This window comes from Saccopteryx bilineata, chromosome 5 (genome assembly GCF_036850765.1).
Source record: "Saccopteryx bilineata isolate mSacBil1 chromosome 5, mSacBil1_pri_phased_curated, whole genome shotgun sequence".
In the NCBI taxonomy this organism is placed as follows: Eukaryota; Metazoa; Chordata; class Mammalia; order Chiroptera; family Emballonuridae; genus Saccopteryx; species Saccopteryx bilineata.
This window is the reverse complement of record NC_089494.1, coordinates 115,335,152-115,358,312: the sequence shown is the minus strand read 5'-3', so window position 1 is coordinate 115,358,312 and position 23,161 is coordinate 115,335,152. Positions and strand designations below refer to the sequence as shown.

General features: G+C 40.9%; 1 protein-coding gene across 2 annotated transcripts in view; it reads right to left on the bottom strand.

The window, feature by feature from the left end:
- The window catches only part of CFAP221 (cilia and flagella associated protein 221), a 94,191-nt gene that overhangs the window by 45,692 nt on the left and 25,338 nt on the right, over positions 1-23,161 (bottom strand). For both annotated transcript variants that reach the window (XM_066280217.1, XM_066280216.1), the window contains exon 7: positions 12,514-12,617. In XM_066280217.1, the coding sequence (XP_066136314.1) occupies positions 12,514-12,617 (104 nt within the window). The remainder of the gene's footprint in view (positions 1-12,513; positions 12,618-23,161) is intronic.

Genomic DNA, 23,161 nt, shown 5'->3' with positions numbered 1-23,161 from the left:
ATCAAGGTCCATCCATGTTGCTGTAAATCAGCGGTTCTCAACCTGTGGGTCGATACCCCGGCAGGGGTCGAACGACCAAAACACAGGGGTCGCCTATAGTCATAAATATGTATTTTCCGATGGCTTTAGGCGACCCGTGTGTTTTGGTTGTTCGACCCCCGCCGGGGTAGCGACCCACAGGTTGAGAACCGCTGCTGTAAATGTCTGATGTCATCATTTCTTATGGCTGAGTAGTATTCCATAGTATATATGTACCAAAGTTTTTTAATCCACTCGTCCACTGACAGACACTTGGGCTGTTTCCAGATCTTCGGGATTGTGAACAATGCTGCCATAAACATGGGGGTGCATTTCTTTTTTTGAAACAGTGCTATGGTGTTCTTGGGGTATATTCCTATAAGTGGTATAGCTGGGTCAAAAGGCAGTTCAATTTTTAATTTCTTGAGGAATCTCCATAGTGTTTTCCACAGTGGCTGCACCAGTCTGCATTCCCACCAGTAGTGCAGGAGGGTTTGCTTTTCTACACATCCTCACCAGCATTTATTCTGTGTTCTTTTGTTGATGAGTGCCATTCTGACTGGTGTGAGGTGATATTTCATTGTGGTTTTAATTTGCATTTCTCTAATGATTAGTGATGTTGAGCATGTTTTCATATGCCTATAGGCCATCTGTATGTCCTCTTTGGAGAAGTGTATATTCATTTCTTTCGCCCATTTTTTGATTAGATTGTTTCTCTTCCTGGTATTGAGTTTTACAAGTTCTTTATAAATTTTGGTGATTAAACCCTTATCAGACGTATTGTCAAATATATTTTCCCATTGTGTAGTTTGTCTTTTATTCTGTTCTTATTGTCTTTCGCTGTACAGAGCTTTTTAGTTTGATATAGTTCCATTTGTTTATCCTGTTTTTTATTTCACTTGCCCGTGGAGATAAATCAGTAAATATATTGCTGCGAGAGATGTTGGAGAGCTTACTGCCTATGTTTTCTTCTAAGATGCTTATGTTGTCACGGCTTACATTTAAATCTTTTATCAATTTTGAGTTGGTGTAAGTTGGTGGTCTAGTTTCATTTTTTTGCAGGTAGCTGTCCAATTTTCCCAACACCATTTATTAAAGAGGCTGTCTTTACTTCATTGTATGCTCTTACCTCCTTTGTGAAATATCAGTTGTCCATAGAGCTGTGGGTTTATTTCTGGGTTCCCTGTTCTGTTCCATTGATCTATATGCCTGTTCTTATGCCAGTACCAGGCTGTTTTGAGTACAATGGCCTTGTAGTATAACTTGATATCCGGAAGTGTGATAACTCCCACTTAATTCTTCCTTTTCAAGATTGCTGAGGCTATTTGTGTTCTCTTTTGGTTCCATATAAAGTTTTGAAATAAGTGTTCTATATCTTTGAAGTAAGTCATCTGTATTTTAATCGGTATTGTATTGAATTTATAAATTACTTTGGGTAATATAGACATTTTAATGATGTTTATTCTTCCTAACCATAAGCATGGTATATGCTTTCACTTGTTTGTATCTTCCCTGATTTCTTTTATCAATGCTTTATAATTTTACGAGTACATGTTTTGAATCTCCCTGGTTAAATTTATTCCTAGGTACTTTACTTTTTGGTTGCAATGGTGAAGGAGATTGCTTCCTTAATTTCTCTTTCTGACAGTTCATTGTTAGTGTACAGAAATGCCTATGATTTGAGTATTAATTTTCTACTCTGCCACCTTGCAGAATTCATTTACTAGGTCAAGTAGTTTTTTGACTGAGACTTTAGGGTTTTTTATATACAATATCATATCATCTGCAAATAATGATAGGTTTACTTCTTCTTTTCCAATTTGGATGCCTTTTATTTCTTTTTCTTGCCTGATTGCTGTGGCTAGGACTTCCAGAACTATGTTGAATAAGAGTGGTGAAAGGGGGCACCCCTGCCTTGTACCTGATCTTAAGGGGATTGCTTTTAATTTTTGCCCATTGAGTATGAAGTTGACTGTGGGTTTGTCATAAATGGTCTTTACCATGTTGAGGTATGTTCCCTGTATTCCCACTTTTCTGAGAGTTTTGATCAGGAATAGGCATTGGATTTTATCAAATGCTTTTTTTGCATCTATTGAAATTATCATATATTTTTTTCTCCTTCCTTTTGTTTATGTGATGAATAATATTGATTGATTTGCGAATATTGTACCAGCCTTGTCTCCCAAGAATAAATCCCACTTGATCATGGTGTATGATTTTGTTCATATATTGCTGGATCTGGTTTGCTAATATTTTGTTGAGAATTTTAGCATCTAAATTCATCAGGGATATTGGCCTATAATTTTCTTTCTTTGTGTTGTCTTTGCCTGGTTTTGGAATCAGAATTATGCTCGCCTCATAAAAGGAGCTTGAAAGTTTTCCTTCCTCTTGAATTTTTTGAAATAGCTTGAGAAGGATAGGAGTTAGTTCTTCTTTGAATATTTGGTAGAATTCACTTGTGAAGCCATCAGGCCCAGGACTTTTCTATATTGGAAGTTTTTTGATAACTGTTTTAATCTCATTTGTTGTAATTGGTCTGTTTAGGTTTTCTGATTCTTCTAGATTAATTTTTGGAAGACTACATGTCTCAAGGAATTTGTCCATTTCGTCTAGGTTGTCTAGTTTTTTGGCATACAGTTCTTCATAGTATTTTCTTACAATATTTTGTATTTCTGTTGTGTCAGTTATTATTTCTCCACTCTCATTTCTAATTTTAATTATTTGAGTCCTCTTTTTTTCTTGGTGAGTCTGGTTAAAGGTTCATCGATCTTGTTTACCTTTTCAAAGAACCAGCTCCTAGTTTCATTGATCCTCTGTATTGTTTCCTTAGCCTCTATGTCATTTATTTCTGCTCTCTTCTTTATTATTTCCTTTCTTCTACTAGCTCTGGGCTTTACTTGCTGTTCTTTTTCTAGTTCTTTTAGATGCAGGGTCAAGTTGTTTATTTGAGCTTTTTCTAGCTTCTTAAGGTTTGCCTATAATGCTATGAACTTCCCTCTTAGGACTGCTTTTGCTCTATCCCATAAATTTTGAGTAGATGTATGCTACTTATTGTTCATGTCTAGGAATTTTTAAATTTCTTCTTTGCTCTCATTGTTAACACATTTGTTATTTAATAACATGCTATTTAGTTTCCAAGTGTTTGAGTATTTTTCAGTTTTTCTGTTGTGATTGATTTCTAGTTTCATGCCATTGTGATCAGAGAAAGTGCTCAATATGATTTCAATCTTCTTAAATTTGTTGAGACCACTTTTGTGCCCTAACATGTGGTCTATCCTAGAAAATGTACCATGAGCACTTGAAAAGAATGTATATTCTGCTGATTTAGGATGAAAGGTTCTGAAGATATCTATAAATCGAGTTGATCTAGTATGTCCTTTAAGTCTGCTGTTTCTTTGTTAATTTTCTTTCTTGAGGACCTATCTAGTGATAATAGTGGGGTATTGAAATCCCCTACTATTATAGTATTGCTGTTGATCTCGCCCTTTAAATCCATCAAAGTCTGCTTTATATATTTAGGTGCTCCCATATTAGGTGCATAGATATTTATAACGGTTATATCTTCCTGTTGGATTGCTCCCTTTATCATTATGTAGTGACCTTCTTTATCTCTTACTATAGTCTTTGTTTTAACGTCCATTTTGTCTGATATAAGTATTGGTATCCCAGCTTTTTTTTCATTTCCATTTGCGTGAAATATTTTTTTTCTATCCTTTTATCTTCAGTCTATGTGCATCTTTTGTTTTAAGGTGTGTCTCTTATAGACAGCATATGTATGGGTCCTGTTTTCTTATCCATGCAGCTACTCTATGTCTTTTGATCAGATTATTTAATCCATTTACATTTAAGGTTATTATTGATATGTGTTTGTTTATTGCCATTTTATTCTTTAAAACTGTATTCCTCTTTTGCTATATTCTTTTTCTCCTTTGATCTGTTTACAACAGGCCTCTTAGCATTTCTTGCAGCATTGGTTTGGTTGTAGTAAATTCCTTGAGTTTTTTTTTTGTCTGGAAAGCTTTTTATTTCTCCTTCAATTTTAAATGATAGCCTTGCTGGATAAAGTAGTCTTGGGTGTAGGCTCTTGTTCTGCATTACTTTGAATATTTCTTGCCATTCCCTTCTGGCCTCAAAGTGTTTCTGTTAAGAAGTCGGATGTCATCCTTATGGGGGCTCCTTTGTAGGTGATAGTCTTTTTTTCTCTAGCAGCTTTTAATATTTTCTCTTTATCACTTAGCTTTGGTATTTTAATTATGATGTGTCTTGGTGTAGATTTTTTTGGGTTTCTCTTTAATCAGGGGTCCCCAAACTTTTTACACAGGGGGCCAGTTCACTGTCCCTCAGACCATTGGAGGGCCGGACTATAAAAACAACTATGAACAAATCCCTATGCACACTGCACATATCTTATTTTAAAGTAAAAATACAAAACGGGAACAAATACAATATTTAAAATAAAGAACAAGTAAATTTAAATCAACAAACTGACCAGTATTTCACTGGGAACTATGCTCCTCTCACTGACCACCAATGAAAGAGGTGCCCCTTCTGGAAGTGCAGCAGGGGTAGATAAATGGCCTCAGGGGGCCGCATGTGGCCCGCGGGCCGTAGTTTGGGGACCCCTGTCTTTAATGGAGTTCTCTGTGCTTCTTGAACTTGTGAGATGTTTCCTACCTTAAGTTAGGGAAGTTTTCAGCTATGATATGTTTGAACAAAGTCTCTATCCCTTGTTCTTTCTCTTCTTATTCAGGAACCCCTATGATGCAGATGTTATTTCTCTTCATGTTGTCACAGAGCTCTCTTAGAGTTTCCTCAGACTTTTTGAGTCTCTTTTCTTTTTTCTGCTCTGCTTCCATGCCTTTATTTATCTTGTCCTCTAAATCACTGATTCTATTCTCAGCTTCATCCATCCTGCTTTTAATTCCTTCCATTGTGTTATTCATTTCTGATATTGTATTTGTCATTTCTGACTGATTCTTTTTCTTATTTCAATGTCCTTTTTTATATTTGCTATCTCTTTATTTAGATGTTTGTAATGACCATCTATTATTGTTCTAGTATCTTTGAACATCCTAACAATCATTATTTTAAACTCTGCATCTGGTAATTTGGTTATATCTGACTCATTCAGGTCCTTTTCTGGGGATTTCTCTTGATTTATTTGTGTTGCATTTCTCTGCTTTCTCATTTTGTCTGTGTAAAAGAAAGTTTTGGCCCCTGAGTCCACTGGGTGTGGCCTCTGTGTTCCCTAGGTGTGGTCTGTCTGCAGGCCTGCCACCCCCTCTGCTGTTGCTGCCTAGAGCATTCAGGTATGGACATTGCTGGTGCCTCCCCACTGGGGCTTTTTTTGTGGTTTCTGCCTCTCCTTCACGGGTTGTGGCTATGATCATGTACAAGCCTGTTGGCCTTTGCCTTCACCCTGCCCCCGCTGGTGGCATTATGCTAGGCCCTGAGGGCAAGGGTGTGCACCTTTGCTCAGCTGCGGGTCTCTGCCTGATTCCGGGCTTTCACCCGCCCCTGCAGGAGGAGCCCCCTGGTGAGACGGCTGCAAGCCTTGGCTCCACATGCTGGATAGAACTGCATGCCCATGCTCAGTAGCGGGACTCTGCCTGTTCTGGGCTTTTGGCTCCACCCCTGCCAGAGGGGCTGGTTCCCAAGTCAGGCCTCAAGCCTTGGTTTTGCAGGCCAGGCAAGGGTGTGCTCCTGTGCCCTTGCTCAAGGGCAGGTCTCCACCCCTTCCGGAGCTCCTGCCCTTTCCCTGCAGGCTGGATTGCAGGCAGTCTGCAGCTGGGCTTGACCACTTTCGCGCCTCCCCTCCTCCCCAGTCGGGCAAGACTGAGCTCACACCAGGGCCTCAGTGGTGGCCAGCCGGCTTCCGCCCTTGCCGACAGAACCACGCTACCGTGTCCCGCAGTCGCCCGCCCTCCTGCGAGCCCTCAGCCGTGTGGGTGGGGGCGCTGCAGCTCAGACCCTAAGACTTACTACTGTAGTCCCGAAAGTTCCCTCCTCCTTTCGCTGGTATTGCTGTTTCCAGGGGAAATATTCACTTCAGATTTGGGGAGTGACTCATCCCAGAGATTAGGGTGGCTGTCTCTCAAAATGTTTCTCCCTGTGCCTCCTAGATTACACTCTCTTCCTGCTACTCCGGTCCTTTCCTCTCTCCCTGTCCCCCGGGTGAGTGGTTGTGAGAGAGGTATTCTGCGTGGTACCTTTAAGAAGAATCCTGGGTCTGAGAAATCAGTCTCTTTCTCACAAACAGTATCCTGACTTGTTTCCAGCTAAATACTGTCCATATGCCTCTTCTAGGTTCTGGGGCTGCAGGCTGGGGCTTTGTTCCTGGGACTCAGGATCCTCCCCTCTCTGCTAAACTCACTTCCTGCCACATGAGTCTCTCCCAGCTGCTGTTTGCTCCGGGGAGCTGGGCAGCCCTCTCTGCATTTCTGCTTTTCCTACCAGTTTTGGTGTGGCTTCTTCAGTGTTCCTTGGTTGAAGAGTCCTCTTAGTTTAGTACAAAGTTGGTTTTTCCAGATGATGGTTCTTAAAATTAGTTTGTAATCCACTTTGGTTCTGGGAGGTAGAAATTGGTACGTCTGCCTACTCCATCGTCATCTTGTCTCTCCAGTTTTTTTTAATTTAATTAAATTTATGGGGTGACACTGGATCACAAAATGATACAGGTTTTGGAGGCAAAATTCCATAGCACATCTCTGTACACTGTATTGTAAACTCTAAAAGTTTTTGATTTATTGGATTACAGAAGAGATGTCTTCAAGGTGTCCCTTCCCTCTGCCTCACCCTGTGAGGCACTTGCTCCCTAGTGGGACCACTGTAGGCCGTCACCGATGTCCAGGGAGTGTGGACTAGGAAAGGCCCCTGAGACCACACAGCCCGACTCATGCCCTTGTCAGACTTCCACAAGCTCTGTAACTTGGCTTGCCTACTTTACCTGATGCTCATTTTCCTCACCTGTGAAATGGGAGGAGGAGAAAATAATGTATGGGTCTTGGATAATGCTTGGCATATAGTGTGTGTCCTTCTCAATGTCTGAGCCAAGTAAATGAGTTATAATTTCTTGTATATGAAATTACCATTAAAATGTCAAGAAGAGGAAAAGTTTCTTGGAAAAACTAAAACATGACCCATTGGAGTTCTTAATATTTCCAATCCTTTTCTAATCTTTAATCCCTTCTCCCTCCAGTAAGCTTTTGTGACTGGAGACAGAAATACGTAGTATTGGAATCTTCCCCCTCCTCCCTGTCCATTAAACACCCAAAATGCAGTCATTGGAGTAGGATAAGAACACCCCAGGGCATTGCCTGTCAAATGGAAAGCTGAGGAGAAGTAATTTGAGTGAAGGATGCTGGGAAAACTAGCTAGCTCAGAAGCTGATGTCTGTTGAGTCTCAGACCTGCTGGCTGGGAGCTGAGTGTGGCACGCGTGTACTGCATGCCCCCTGTCCTGGGCACTGTATCTTGAACCACATCACAGCCCCTGTGAGGGCAGTGTGACTGTATAGCCATGCTTACTGCTGAGCTCAAGGAACAGCTCGCAGCATGGCAAAGAGCCCCTGTACCTGTCCATTGCTCAAACTAAAATCAGGAGCCACATCCTACCTCACCAGCCTCACCAGCCCTCAGTGAGGCTCATCCACTCCACCATCGACGCTTCACCATCTCCATGGCCAGTACTCATCCAAACCCACCTCAGCCTCCTTCCTAAGGGGGTTGTTTGCTCCTTATACTATTTTAGTTCATTCTCCCCTCGGAGCCTAAGGGACCTTTTTTTTAAAGATATATTTAATTAATTTATTTATTAAAATTTTTTTTTTTTTTTTTTTTTTTTTTAGAGAGAGAAGAGAGAGAGAGAGGAAGAAGGGGAGGAGCAGAAAGCTTCAACTCCCATATGTGCCTTGAGCAGGCAAGCCAAGGGCTTCGAATCAGTGACTTCAGCGTTCCCAGGTCAACACTTTATCCACTGTGACACCACAGGTCAGGCTCTAAGGGACCTTTTTAAACATAAATTAAGCCATGCCACCACGCTGCTTGGAAACTTTCAATTGGACTCACACGTAGCTCAGAACCAAACTGCAGCTCCTACCTGATGAAGTCCCTGTCAGCCTCTTCAATTTGGTCTCACAACCCCACCCCTTTGCTCACACCCTCCAGATACACTAGGCTTCCTTGTCTCCTGCAATGTGACTGTGCCAAACCTCTTCCACCCATGGCCTTTGCGTTGACAGCCTCCTCCGCTTGCACTCCTCTGCCCAACTCTAACCAGGCCTGGCACCTGTTTCTCCATCAGGCCTAAGCTGACACCACCTTTCCTTGGAGACACCTTTTCTGATCATCTAGTTGGGAGGCGTGAGCTGGTCACATCATCATGTTTCATTTTTCTTCACAACCATTTCTACTCTAAGCAAGGCTATTCTCTGTGTGCTTGTCTCTGTCCCCCACTAGAATGTCATCCCCAGCAGGGCAGGCAGTGTGTCTGTCCTGTTCCCTGTGGCATCGCAGCCCGTCATGGTGCTGGGGAATTCTGGAATGAACGCCTGGATGAATAAATTGGGAAGGGAGCACACTCCGCAGAAACAAACCCAGCAGCACTTCCGGTGAAAGATGATGAACTAGAGCTATTTTAACCTGACTACCCTCCTGAGAAACTCACCAAAACAACAAGGGAAAACAAACATGTCAAACGAAAGAGAAGAGAAATCCACTAAACAAGGGAAACAAAGCACAGGTGAGCAGCATGCCAGCCCAATACGAGAAACCGAGGTATGTGGCATGCTGAGCCCTGGGGGGACAGTGGGTCCCCCTCAGGCAAGAGTCCCAGCCCTGAGAACATATCCAACAACTCTGTGATTAACAGGACAAAGTGCAGGAATGTGGCAGGGCCCTGGAGAAGTGGGTATCATGACAAAGACGGGAGCTGATAAGCCACTGTCATTGGTCCTTAGACCCAAAGCCTGCTTCCAAGGTGGCTGTAGGTGACATGGTAGGAGAGTGGAGAGTGAGTGACCACAGAAGGGCAGTTTGCAGAACAGATAGTGTAGGGACTCTCGTGAGCACAGAGCAGTTTGGGGAGATATCCTCCTAGGGTGCCTGAGCTCAGAGAGTGGTGCCAGATTCCCTGGGTTCTGATCCCAGCTCTACCCTTGGGTGACATACCTAAATGCTCCATGTGGCCCTTCCTCATCTATAACATCTATAAAGTGGATGGTCTAAGAAAATCTACTCATAAGAGTTGTTGGGAGTATTAAATAAGTTGGCCCGGGCACTGAGAATGGCTCTGTGGCCTCTGCCTCAGGAGCTAGAATGGCTCTGGTTGCAACAGAGTGAAGCCCCAGATGGGCAGAGCATCGCCCCCTGGTGGGTGTGCTGGGTGGATCCCGGTCTGGCGCATGTGGGAGTCTGTCTGACTGCCTCCCCAGTTTCCAACTTCAGAAAAATACAACAACAACAACAAAACCTTAGTCAAGGGGCCTTTGGAGAGAAAAAAAGGCAAACAGGGCTTAAAACTCACTTCTTTTTGAAATCTAAATGCTGGGATGTGGACAGCATGATGGCAAATATTGTAGAAGTATGAATGAATTTGACAGAGGTGATGTAACTGGACTAGGGGCTAAGTCTGGATGGGCCACCCAGGTCAGGAGGTATACAGGGGTACCTTGGACCTCTACAGCAGGTGCAGTGTCCATGTGGTCCTAGTGCTCATCCTGGGGGAAGGGAATTTGCTCTTTGCCAGATGTGCTGCCTGCTGGGAGGGTTGCCCGGGGCCTGTGGGTAACGCCTATGACCAAAATGTAGCCTGAGGCCAAAGCAAGGGCAGAGGCTCTGGGATTACTCCCAAATCAATATAAAGTTGTAAAAATGTATATTTTGGAAGAAAATTAAAATAGAAAATTACTTGTAAATGCCTGTAATGCTCATCATAGTTGAAAAAGAAAAGGAGAATGAAAGTATTGAAGTAAGAACTCCAGGCAGTAACCCCCAAGAACTCTTGCGGAACTAGTCATTTGATGCTACAAGTCACCATTTGTATAAATTGGATACATTCTTACTGAGTGTGTGACACCAAATGAATGTCCAGAATCTCAAAGTCATTGAAAGTAAATAAGTTCAACAACTTTTTGTGGAATTTGGCTGGTCTCCAACACTAATAAGATCTTGGCCAAACTTGTGTATCATTGGCTCTTCCAAAATTATCAACAGAGCATCCTGATGTTTTGTGTATGATTTCTTGTTAACAGTACAAGGTAGGCCACAAAATCCTTCACTTCTTTTCCTCAATCTCAGGAAAGTTTAGAGTCATTGTTAGATTCAGCTTCTAAGAGCCCTGGTCTAGACTTGTGCCTCAAGGATGCCCAGTGGGCAAATGGCTAGTTGAGTTAAAGTTGAGGTCACTATGTTAGGTTCATATCTTGTAAATGGAATTAGCTTCATTCAAATGTTTTCATTTGGCAAGCCTGAGCACAAAATGCCTGCAAGGCATGGATACATGATACTTTTAGTTACCAGAGAAAATGTTGCTTTACAACCAAATAATATATTACAGAGATCTCCACAAGCCTTAGACAGTCAGTTACCAAAGATGTGTGTAGAACAGTGTCTACAAAATACACATGTTGACTGTGTAAAATTGGCCTACGGTTCTTAGTTTATCTGTGAAATGGAGGCAAAATGACTCACTAGTCAAAAAAAGTGATCCACAAATGCCCATCTATAAGCCTGACAAGTGAGAAAAGCCCAGAGCTTGTCAGGGCTGAGTGCTGCCCTTCACTGTTCATGCAGCTGAGGTGTTTTATTGCAGGTGGAGAAAAGTCAGCCCTAAATTCTATAGCCTCAAAAGTACAACAGCTACATCAACAAAGCAGGATAGCAACAAAGTGGGAAGCCAAAGTAAGAAAATGCCTGAGAGACCAGTGGAGCAGTGGATGGCCTAAGCCTCATCAAATAGCTACTGAGAAGGCTGAGTGGTCCAGCCTAGGAGGCCAGTTTGTGAAGCCATGCTGGCAATACCATTCCATATGATGCAGATCATTCAAAATCATAGAAGCAGAATTCCGAAATCAATAGTCTAGCCTGACCAGGCGGTGGCACAGTGGATAGAGCAATGGCCTGGGATGCTGAGGACTCAGGTTCAAAAAACTCCAAGGTTGCTGGCTTAAGTGCTGGCTCACCGGCTTGATTTTGGCATCATAAACATGACCCCATGGTCGCTGGCTTGAGCCCAAGGTCGTTGGCTTGAGGAAGGGGTAACTGGCTCGTTTGTAGGCCCCTCAGTCAAGGCACATATGAGAAAGCAATCAGTGAACAACTAAGATGCTGCAACTATGAGCTGATGCTTCTCATCACTCTCCCTTCCTGTCTGTCAATCCCTGTCTGTCCCTTTCTCTTTCTCTCTCTCTCTCTCATTAAAAGAAAAGAAGTGATTCAAGGTTTCTGATTTGAACCCTCATTTTGGACAAAATAGGCACCTGAAATGATGAAAGATCAGGCAACATATGGATAACTTCCCTGACATTTATTTAAAAACAAAATTTTAGTGTTCACATCAGACCACTGTGGACAGATATTTAAACCTCAAACTGAAACATCAAGAGACAGAAACAGGCCTGACCAGGAGGTGGCGCAGTGGATAGAGCGTTGGACTGGGATGCGGAAGGACCCAGGTTTGAGACTTCGAGGTCGCCAGCTTGAGTGCAGACTCATCTGGTTTGAGCAAAGCTCACCAGCTTAGACCCAAGGTCGCTGGCTCCAGCAAGGGGTTACTCGGTCTGCTGAAGGCCCGCGTCAGGCACATATGAGAAAGCAATCAATGAACAACTAAGGTGTTGCAACACGCAATGAAAAACTAATGATTGATGCTTCTCATCTCTATCCATTCCTGTCTGTCTGTCCCTGTCTATCCCTCTCTCTCTGACTCACTCTCTGTCTCTGTAAAAAATAAATAAATAAATAAAAATTTAAAAAAAAAAAGAGACAGAAACAGGAGCAGAATCACTTCAGTGCAGACTTCACTTTTAAAGGCCCTGAGCAGCACTGGGATCTGTGTCCTTTGTGGCATGCAAAGGCACACTTCCACAATTCATTTGAAATTTCACTGAGATTCTGAAAGCCTGGGAAGAAATGATACTCCTATTTTATTTCAAATTGAATTGAAAGGTGAATACAAAACCAAGGAGGTACAAAGAGCCAAAATTAGAATTAGAATGGATTAACTTCTGATTTCAAGTTTTGATCTTAGAAGAAATGTACCCAGACATTATTATAAATTATCTGGATGTCACAATGATCCCAAGTGTCCTTATTCTCAAGTGTCCAATTCCAACTTACATTATGTCAGACAAGTAAAATCTGTTACTGCTATACATTTGAAAATAACATATTTCAATATGGATGATTCTCTTTTCTAACTTGACACCCACTCTACAAATCCTCTGTGATCTAAGAACTCTTAAGGAAATTGAGAACCTGGAATCTTGAATCTCCTTACCTGATGTTGGCTCAATAGTAAAGGCTTGATGAGACTGAATCAAAGTGATATGAAACTCAAAATCCACAGGGCAGCTGCACTGCAAAGGAATAATGTATTTTTTGCTGCAAAAAGGGAAAAATAGAATATATCATTTTTCTTTGCAACTAGCTCTTTTGATACCAAAGAGTAGATACTCAACTTATGTAATGAACAACTAGTAATGACAATAGTCAAAACCAATACAATAATTTCTAGGTGCCAGCTCTTCTACACATTTCCCAGATAGGAACTATTCTAATCCTATGTGGTAACACTATAATCTCCCTATTTACAGAAGAGGAAACTGAGGCACAAGAGACAATAAGTATCCAGCCCAATGTGACATGGCTAGGGAGTGGCAGAACCAGAACTTAATGGTGGTCTACTGTTCTGAGTGCCCACACTTCAAATGCCTCTGTCCTTGCAGCCTCTCAGGTACTTCAGGTTTATCCTGTTGGTTACTCACCATCACAGGGGAAAGACATTCCCTCACAAACCAGGCCCCAAGGCACCAGGGAACCACTGGACAAACAGGCCTCACAGAAGCTGGGAAGTCCCTGCCCTTACAGAGCTTGGAACCAGACCATGGTAGAACAAACAACACTATGGGCTATTTGATGGAAATACACTAGAGCCTGATTGGTTAGAAGTCCAACAACCAGTATTGGACCTGGAGTAGGTCTGTGTATTCAGAAATGTTTTCTCGCCCAAAATGTATGTTCTTTTTGGAGACGTCTCTATTTAGGTCTTTTGCCCATTTCTTAATTGGATTGATTTTTGGTATTTTTATAATTTCCTTATGAATTTGAATATCAAGTCCTTATTAGATGTTTTGGTAAATATGTTCTCCCATTTGGTGGGTTGTCTTTTCATTTTGTTGTTGGTTTCCTTTGGTATATAAAAACTTTGTAGTTTGATGTAGTCCTATTTGTTTATTTTTTCTTTTGTTTACCTTGCCTGAGGTGACATATCAGAAAAAAATATTGCTATGAGAAATATCCAAGATTTTACTGCCTCTGTTTTTTTCTAGGATTTTTATGGTTTCGAGTCTAACATTTAAATCTTTAATGCATTTTGAGTTTATTCTTGTTTATGGTGTAAGAAGGTTGTCCAGTTTGTGAAATTAAAGACATGCTGGCAATGTGGGAGAAGCTTTCAAGTTTCATTGAAAAGAAACACCCAGAAAAAGTTTCAATTGTTTGTGCTTCAGCACTTTTTAATGACACTTGTTTGTCACATTTCCATAACATTTTAAAAGGCAGGCAAAAGCAAACCTCTTTGGATAGATTTTTATTCAAAAGTCCTGCAAGTGAAAGTGCCGAAAGTGCAGCCAGAAAGGCAAAAACAGGTAATGATTGAATGAAAAATACGTAATGTTAAGAAAGTGCATTTTTTTACAATTAAGTTTTTGTGGCTTCATTTTAAGTAAAGAAAGTGCAGTTGTAGTTTTGTTTAAAGAAAATGCAATTTTAGTTTACATTTAGTGTTAAGAAAGTGCAGTTTTAGTTTACGTGTCTACAGTGCCTGCATCCCTTCCTTCCTCCCTCCTCCTCTGCCATTTACCTCCATTAGCCACACTCTTCTGTCTCCAAGGTAAGAACACAGTACTAAATAACATTTTTTTTCTTTTATTTCATATATTTTGTTATGCATTGGTAAAGTATATATGTGTGTTTCTTAATTAAAAACATGTATTTTTTCCATAATTTAGGATGGTTTGGGAATGTTTCACAGGGCTGGAACAGATTAAGTCTATGTCAATTATTTTAAATGGGAGAAATTTGTTTGATATTCTAGTTGAGTGACTTACGAGCTCAGTTACAGAACGAATTAAACTTGTATCTCAAGGTACCACTGTAATTCCTATCCTTCTCAAGCTATTTCAAAAAATTCAAGAGAGGAAAAACTTCCAAACTCCTTTACAAGGTGAACATAATCCTTATTCAAAAACCAGGCAAAGACACTACAAAGAAAGAAAACAATAGGCCAATATCCCTAATAAACTTAGATGCTAAAATTCTCAACAAAATATTAGCAAATCAGATCCAGCAATACATGAAAAAAGTCATACATCATGATCAAATGGGATTTATTCTGGGGAGGCAAGGCTGGTACAGTATTTGCAAATCTATCAATGTAATTCATCACATAAACAAAGGGAAGGAAAAAAACCACATGATAATTTCAAGAGATGCAGAAAAAAGCATTTGATAAAATCCAGCACCCATTCATGATCAAAACTCTCAACAAAGTGGGAATACAGGAAATATACCTCAACATGATAAAGGTCATCTATGACAAACCCACAGCCAACATCATACTCAATGGGCAAAAATTAAAAGAAATTCCTTTAAGAACAGGAACAAGGCAGGGGTGCCCCCTTTCACCACTCTTATTCAACATAGTTCTGGAAGTCCTAGCCACAGCAATAAGATAAGAAGAAGAAACAAAAGGCATCCAATTTGGAAAAAAAGAAGTAAAACTTTCATTATTTGCTGATGACTTGATACTGTACATAGAAAACCCTAAAGTCTCAGTCAAAAAAACTACTGGAACTGATAAATGAATTCAGTAAAGTGGAAGGATATAAAATCAATATTCAGAAATCAGTGGCATTTATATACACCCACAATGAACTGTCTGAAAGAGAAATTAAGGAAACAATTCCCTTTACTATTGCAACCAAAAAAATAAAGTATCTAGGAATAAATTTAACCAAGGAGGTTAAAGACCTGTACTCAGAAAATTATAAAACATTGATAAAAGAAATCAAGGAAGATACAAACAAGTGAAAACATATACCATGTTCATGGATAGGAAGAGTAAACATCATTAAAATGTCTATACTGCCCAAATCAATCTATAAATTCAATGCAATTTCTATTAAAATATCAATATCATACTTCAAAGATATAGAGCAAATATTCCAAAAAATTATATAGAACCAAAAAAGAACACGAATAACCTTAGCAATCTTGGAAAAGAAAAATAAAGCAGGGGTATCACACTTCCTGATATCAAGTTATACTACAAGGCCATTGTACTCAAAACAGCTTGGTACTGGCATAAGAACAAGCATACAGATCAATGGAACAGAATGGAGAACCCAGAAATACACCCACACCTTTATGGCCAACTGATATTTGACAAAGGAGGTAAGGGCATACAATGGAGTAAAGACAGTCTCTTTAACAAATGGTGCTGGGAAAATTGGACAAGTACATGCAAAAAAATAAAAATAGATCACCAACTTTCACCATTCACAAAAATAAACTCAAAATGGATAAAGGACTTGAATGTGAGTCATGAAACCATGGTCATCTTGAAAGAAAACATAGGCAGTAAGCTCTCTGACATTTCTTGCAGCAATATATTTGCTGAATAAATGAGACTACATCAAACTAAAAAGCTTTTGCACAGCAAAAGACAACGTAAAAAAAAAAAAAGACAACCCACACAATGGGAGAACATAATCGCCAAAATGTCTGATAAGGAGTTAATAACCAAAATCTACAAAGAACTTGTTAAACTCAACACCAGGAAAGCAAACAATCTATTCAAAAATTGGGGAAAAGAACTGAATAGACATTTCTCCAATGGGAATATGAAAAAATGTTTAACATCACTAATCATTAGAGAAATGCAAATTAAAACCACAATGAGATATCACCTCACACCAGTCAGAATGGCAGTCATCAACAAAACAACACATAACAAATGTGGTGAGGGGGTGAAGAAAAGGGAACCCTCCTGCACTGCTGATGGGAATGCAGACTGTTGCAGTCACTGTGGAAAACAGTACGGAGATTCCTCAAAAAATTAAAAATCAGGGACTGAAAAGATGGCACTGGAGTAGGCGGACACACAGACGCCCAGCTCTCACCACCAAACTGGAATACAAATCAATTTAGGAAAAATCAGCATGAAAAACCAACTCTGAACTACAAGAACAGCTCTCAAAAACCAAGGAGCAAAGAAGAAGCCACAAAAAACCTGGTAGAGAGCGCCTGAATCTCCTCTGCTTACAGGAACGGAGGTGGGGGGTGAGGCTGAGAGCCCAGAGGGGATCTCACACAAGGGAAAAGAGCAGAAAATACTGCTCACAGTCACTTGCCTGGCGACCAGGGAGCAAGGTGTGTTGAAAAGACCAGCTTATCTCCCAAGTGGAAAGGAAAGAGAGAGGGACAGACTGTGAGGGGCTAAGCAATGCAGGAGACGATCTGAAAAAAGCTGACTCATCCGTGCTGGAGGCGGCCATAGCTGGGGGAGGGACTGAACCTTTCACAAAACAGAGCTGAATTGCTTCCGGATCAGAGATCTCCGGACATCTATCCAGCTCCAATCAGCGCAACAAGACACAGCTGAAAAGAAGAAGTGGGGAGGAGGGGCAGTAACTCAGGTCTCCATGGAGATCTGAGATACACCTCCCCCTACTGAAGCTGAGAAAACACCCTGCCCCCTGAGAGATTATTTGGCTAAAGAGGCCTTCAGAGACTCAGGTTACACCCATCGCATTCCTGGATACAGTTTCAAGGAAGCCCCCTGCTGAGATCAGTAAACAAGACTATTACCTGTTAAGAAAACAAACAAATCAAGACTTCAAAGCTGCCCAAATCCAAAAGTGGATTACAGATAACAGCTGATATCAATCCAAGAAGACCTAGAAATAACACATCTGAAAACTGGAGGCAGGCAACACCAAGCCTAGACTCAACCAACTCTACAAATAAAACACCCAAAAACAGACAATGAGAAGACAAAGAAGTGCAATCCAAATGAAACCACAAGAGACACCTTCAGGAGATGAACTGAGTGATATAGAAATAATCAAACTTCCAGATGCGGAGTTCAAAATAATGATTGTAAGGATGCCTAGGGATCTTAGAACAACAATGGATGGTCATTATGAACACCAAAATAAAGAAATAGCAAGTATAAAAAAGAATCAGTCAGAGATGACAAATACAATATCAGAAATAAAGACCACAATGGAAGGAATTAAAAACAGGATAGATAGAGCTGAAGATCGAATCAGCGAGTTGGAGGACAACTGGAATGAAGGCATGAAAGCAGAGAAGAAAAGAGAAAAGAGACTCAAAAAGTCAGAGGAAACTCTTAGAGAGCTCTGTGACAACATGAAGAGAAATAACATCCGCATCATAGGGGTTCCTGAAGAAGAAAAAGAACAAGGGATAGAGACTTTGTTCAACAATCATATCATAGCTGAAAACTTCCCTAAATTAATGCAAGAGAAACTCTCACAAGTCCAAGAAGCACAGAGGACTCCATTAAAGAGAAACCCAAAGAAACCTACACCAAGACACATCATAATTAAAATACCAAAGTTAAGCAATAAAGAGAAAATATTAAAAGCTGCAAGAGAAAAAAAAGTTATCACCTACAAAGGAGCCCCCATAAGGATGACATCCGACTTCTCAACAGAAACACTTGAGGCCAAAAGGGAATGGCAAGAAATATTCAAAGTAATGCAGAACAAGAGCCTACAACCAAGACTACTTTATCCAGCAAGGCTATCATTTAAAATTGAAGGAGAAATAAAAAGCTTCCCAGACAAAAAGCAACTCAAGGAATTCATTACAACCAAACCAATGTTGCAGGAAATGAAAAGGGGCCTGTTGTAAACAGATCAAAGTGGGAAAAGAATATAGCAAAAAAGGAATACACCTTTAAAGAATAAAATGGCAATGAACAACTACATATCAATAATAACTTAAAGACAACAAGAACAGAATAAAAAGACAAACTACACAATGGGAGAACATATTTGACAATACATCTGATAAGGGGTTAATAAACAAAATTTATAAAGAACTTGTAAATCTCAACACCAGGAAGACAAACAATCCAATCCAAAAATGGGCAAAAGAGATGAATAGACACTTCTCCAAAGAGGACATACAGATGGCCAACAGGCATATGAAAAAATGCTCAACATCACTAATCATTAGAGAAAAGCAAATTAAAACCACAATGAGATATCACCTCAAACCAGCCAGAATAGCGTTCATCAACAAAAGAACACAGAATAAGTGCTGGCGAGGATGTGGAGAAAAGGGAACCTTCCTGCACTGCTGGTGGGAATGCAGACTGGTGCAGCCACTGTGGAAAACAGTATGGAGATTCCTCAAAAAACTGAAAATCGAACTGCCTTTTGACCCAGCTATCCCACTTTTAGGAATATACCCCAAGGAAACCATAGAACGGCTCCAAAAGGAGAAATGTACCCCCCATGTTTGTGGCAGCATTGTTCACAATAGCGAAGATCTGGAAACAGCCCAAGTGTCCGTCAGAGGACGAGTGGATTAAAAAGCTTTGGTACATATATACTATGGAATACTACTCAACCATAAGAAATGATGACATCGGATCATTTACAATAACATGGATGGACCTTGGTAACATTATATGGAGTGAAATAAGTAAATCAGAAAAAACTAAGAACTATATGAATCCATACATAGAAGGGACATAAAAATGAGACTCAGAGACATGAACAAGAATGTGATTGCAATAGGAGTGGGACGTGGGGGAGAGGGGATGGGGCGAAGAAGGAGTGAGGGGTTGGGTGAGGGGAGGGGCACAAAGAAAACCAGATAGAAGGTGACAGAAGACAATTTAACTTTGGGGGAGGAGTATACAGCACAATCAAATGTCAAAATAATCTAGAGATGTTTTCTCTCAACATATGTACCCTGATTTATCAATGTCACTGCATTAAATTTAATAAATAAGTAAATAAATAAAAAAGAGAAAAAAATTAAAAATCAAACTGCCTTTTGACCCAGCTATTCCACTTCTAAGAATATATTCTAAGAATAAGAAATCACTGACTCAAAAGAAAAAATGCACCCCCATGTTTATTGCAGCATTGTTTGCAATAGCCAAGATCCGGAAACAGCCCAAGTGTCCGTCAGTAGGCTAGTGGATTAAAAAGCAGTGGTACATATACACAATGGAATACTATGCAGCCATGAAAAAGAAGGAAATCTTACCCTTTGTGATAATATGGATGGACCTGGAGTCTGTTATGCTAAGTGAAATAAACCAGGCAGAGAAGGAAAAGTGTCATATGACCTCACTCATATGAGGAATCCAATGAACAAGGTGAACTGAGGAATGAAAGAGAGGCAGAGAAGGGGTCAAAGAGTCCAGAGGGAAAGCAGTCAGAAGGAAAGGGGATGAGAAGAGAGGATCAAAGAAAGAAAAGACAGTAATGAAAATATATACACTTAACACAGAGAGATAGTGGGCAGGATAGTAAGTCATGGAGGGAAGGGGAGAAGATGGTGGGGGAGGGCAAAGGGGTATCAAGTAGAATATGGGGGGAGGGAGGGAGATATATTCGGGGAACACTTGTAACTATGTAAACACAACAAATTAAAATCAATAAAAAACAAACAAAAAAGTCAAGAAGTATGAAATGGGGGCCAGTAGGCCAAAATCAGGATAGATGAATGGATGGATGGATGGATGGATAGATGAATGGATGGGTAAATGGTGAAGCAATGACAAGTTGAGATTATAAAATCATCTTCAGACAAGATTTGAGAATTGATGGACCACTTCTTTGTTTCGTTCCAACAATCTAGAAATCCCTTGTAAAACCATCCTGGGCTTTCAACTTTCCATTAAGGAGGTACAAATGGAAAGGCTGAAGTTGAGGAGCTAAGAGGGGAGTAGAATGAGCCAGGGGCAAAACTGGAAGCAATCAGGCATCTCATCTATTGAAGACAATGACAGGTAGATGGTAGAGCTGAGGGAGGTGCTGACTGGAGCTCCCCTCTGGTTTGGTAGCATAAAGAAGAGAAATGGGTGAGGTTGGGCTCAGAAGCTGTCAAACATCTGGCACAGGCTTAGAGAGGCAGCAATTCAGAGGCACATCTGTTTCTGGTCCCACAGCCTGATCTCACAAGCAGCCTCTGAAGAAGGCATTCCTCCATACAGTATATGGAGTAGGAGATTCAAACTAAGGCAGAGGAAGAGCAGGAGCTGATGGTCGTCAAGCACTGAGGAAGAGGGCCTGATGGGCCACACAGGCAAGGAGACACAGATAAGAGCAAACATGAGAGCAGTGACCTTGGAGGCCACAGTGAGACAGAGATCACAGACGAGGTGATCACTTCTCCTTATGTTTCTTAACAGTGGCTTGTAAGGAGTATTTTATCACTGACAATATTTAGAATTGTTGGTACATAAAAATATTCAAAAAGTTTTGTTGTCTTTTAAATTTTTTCTACAGACAATGAACTCTCATTATTGCTCTCATGTAGGCAGGACCACTCTACCACCCACTTCTAGCCCCAGTGTGAGTCCTGGAGGCTGCCCAGACCACTGTCCCTGTCCTGGGGAGGGAAGGCATCCTGATGATAGTTCATCAGCCCTGCACTATCCAATTCTGATACAATCCATTGGGAAATTATCACCTGTGCCAAGCGACAGCTTATAACTGTTCAACTGTTCATGGAATCCATACCATCGCTTCATGTAAGTATAATTCCAGAGATATATGAAGTCACATGGAGCACTGACAAGTGGATGTGTAAATCCAAGACCAACCTGCTTGCTGTAGATTTGTAGTGAACGCTGACAGCATTCTCTCTCATCAGCTGGTGCACCCATCACCCAGATCTGGGAGTGCTATGGCTGATGACTTTCACCTTGAACTTCTTTTTGGCTGGGTTGCTGGGCATCCCATCCCTAACCTTCACTACTTTATGGGTTATGCCTTAATATATCATAAATCATGTGGAAAGAACCCTTGTTTCTAATTCTAAGGAACCTGACCTAAGGTCCTATGGCTACATTTAAATATTTGCAATCATTGCTTTTTTTTTTTTTAACTTTAAATAATAATTACATTTTTCAATTCCAGTTGACATACAGTATTATATTAGTTTTAGGTATATAACCCGGTGATTAGACATTATATAACTTACAAAGTGATCACCACAACAAATCCAGTACCCATCTGACACCATGCATAGTTATTACAGTATTATGGACTATATTCTCCATGCTGTACTTTACATCCCATGAATATTCTGTAACTACTGAATTGTATTTCTCAATCCTTTCACCTTTTTCACCCATTTGCTTATCCCCCTCCCATCTGGCAACCATCAAAATGTTCTCTGTATCTATGAGTATGTTTCTGCTTTGCTTGCTCATTTGTTTTTTAGATCTATTTTGTCTGGTGTAAGTATTGCTACCCCAGCATATTGGTTTGTTTCCATTTTCATAAACATCTTTTTGCATTCCATTACTTTTAGTTGGTATGTGTCTTTCAATCTGAACAGAGTCTCTTGTTGACAATATATGTAGAGTCTTGTTTTGTTACCCATTCAGTCACCATGTATCTTTTTATTTTTTATTTATTTATTTTTCTGAAGCTGGAAATGGGGAGAGACAGTCAGACAGACTCCCGTATGCACCCGACCGGGATCCACCCGGCATGCCCACCAGGGGCGACGCTCTGCCCACCAGGGGGCGATGCCGCAACCAGAGCCACTCTAGCGCCTGGGCAGAGACCAAGGAGCCATCCCCAGCGCCCGGGCCATCTTTGCTCCAATGGAGCCTTGGCTGCAAGAGGGGAAGAGAGAGACAGAGAGGAAGGGGGGGGTGGTGGAGAAGCAAATGGGCGCTTCTCCTATGTACCCTGGCCGGGAATCGAACCTGGGTCCCCCGCACGCCAGGCCGACGCTCTACCACTACGCCAACTGGCCAGGGCCACCATGTATCTTTTGATTGGAACATTTAATCCATTTTTATTTAAAGTAATTATTGATAGATATATTTATTGCCATTTTAATATTCATATTTTTATCTTTTCTTCTTCTACTTCTTAAAGAAGTCACTAACATTTCATGTAATACTAGTTTGGTGGTGATGAACTCTAGCTTTTTCTTGTCTGGGAAGCTCTTTATCTGTCCTTTGATTCTAAATGATAGCTTTGCTGGGTAGAGTAATCTTGGTTTTCATCATTTTGAATATTTCTTGTCATTCCCTATGGTCTGCAAAGTTTCTGTTGAGAAATCAGCTGACAGTCTTATGGGAGTTTCCTGGTAGGTAACTAACTGCTTTTCTCTTGTGGTTCTTTTCTTTTTCTTCTTTTTCCAAGTGAGAGGATGGAAGATAGAGTGGCAGACCCCCACATGTGCCCCAACCAGGATCCACCCCACAACCCCTGTCTGGGGTGGATGCTCTGCCCATCTGGGGCCATGCTTGCAACTGAGCTATTTTTAGCACCTGAGGCAGAGGCTCCATGAAGCCATCCTCAGCACCTGGGTTCCATGTGCTCAAACCAATCAAGTCATGGTTGTGGGAGAGAAAAGAAAGAGAGAGCTAGAGAGATAGAGAATGGGATGGGGTGGAGAAGCAGATGGTCACTTTTCTTGTGTGCCCTAACTGGGAATCGAACCCAGAACTTCCACACACTGGGCCAATGCTCTACCACTGAGCCAACCAGCCAGGGTCATTGAGTACACAAAGTCTTAGGAAGACACTGCTGGCTGCCAGACTGTTGGCAGGAAAAAAAGCAGCATGGTTGTGTTTTGAAAGATTTAAAAAATGTATATATCATTATACATAATAGCTCAGTTTAATAAAC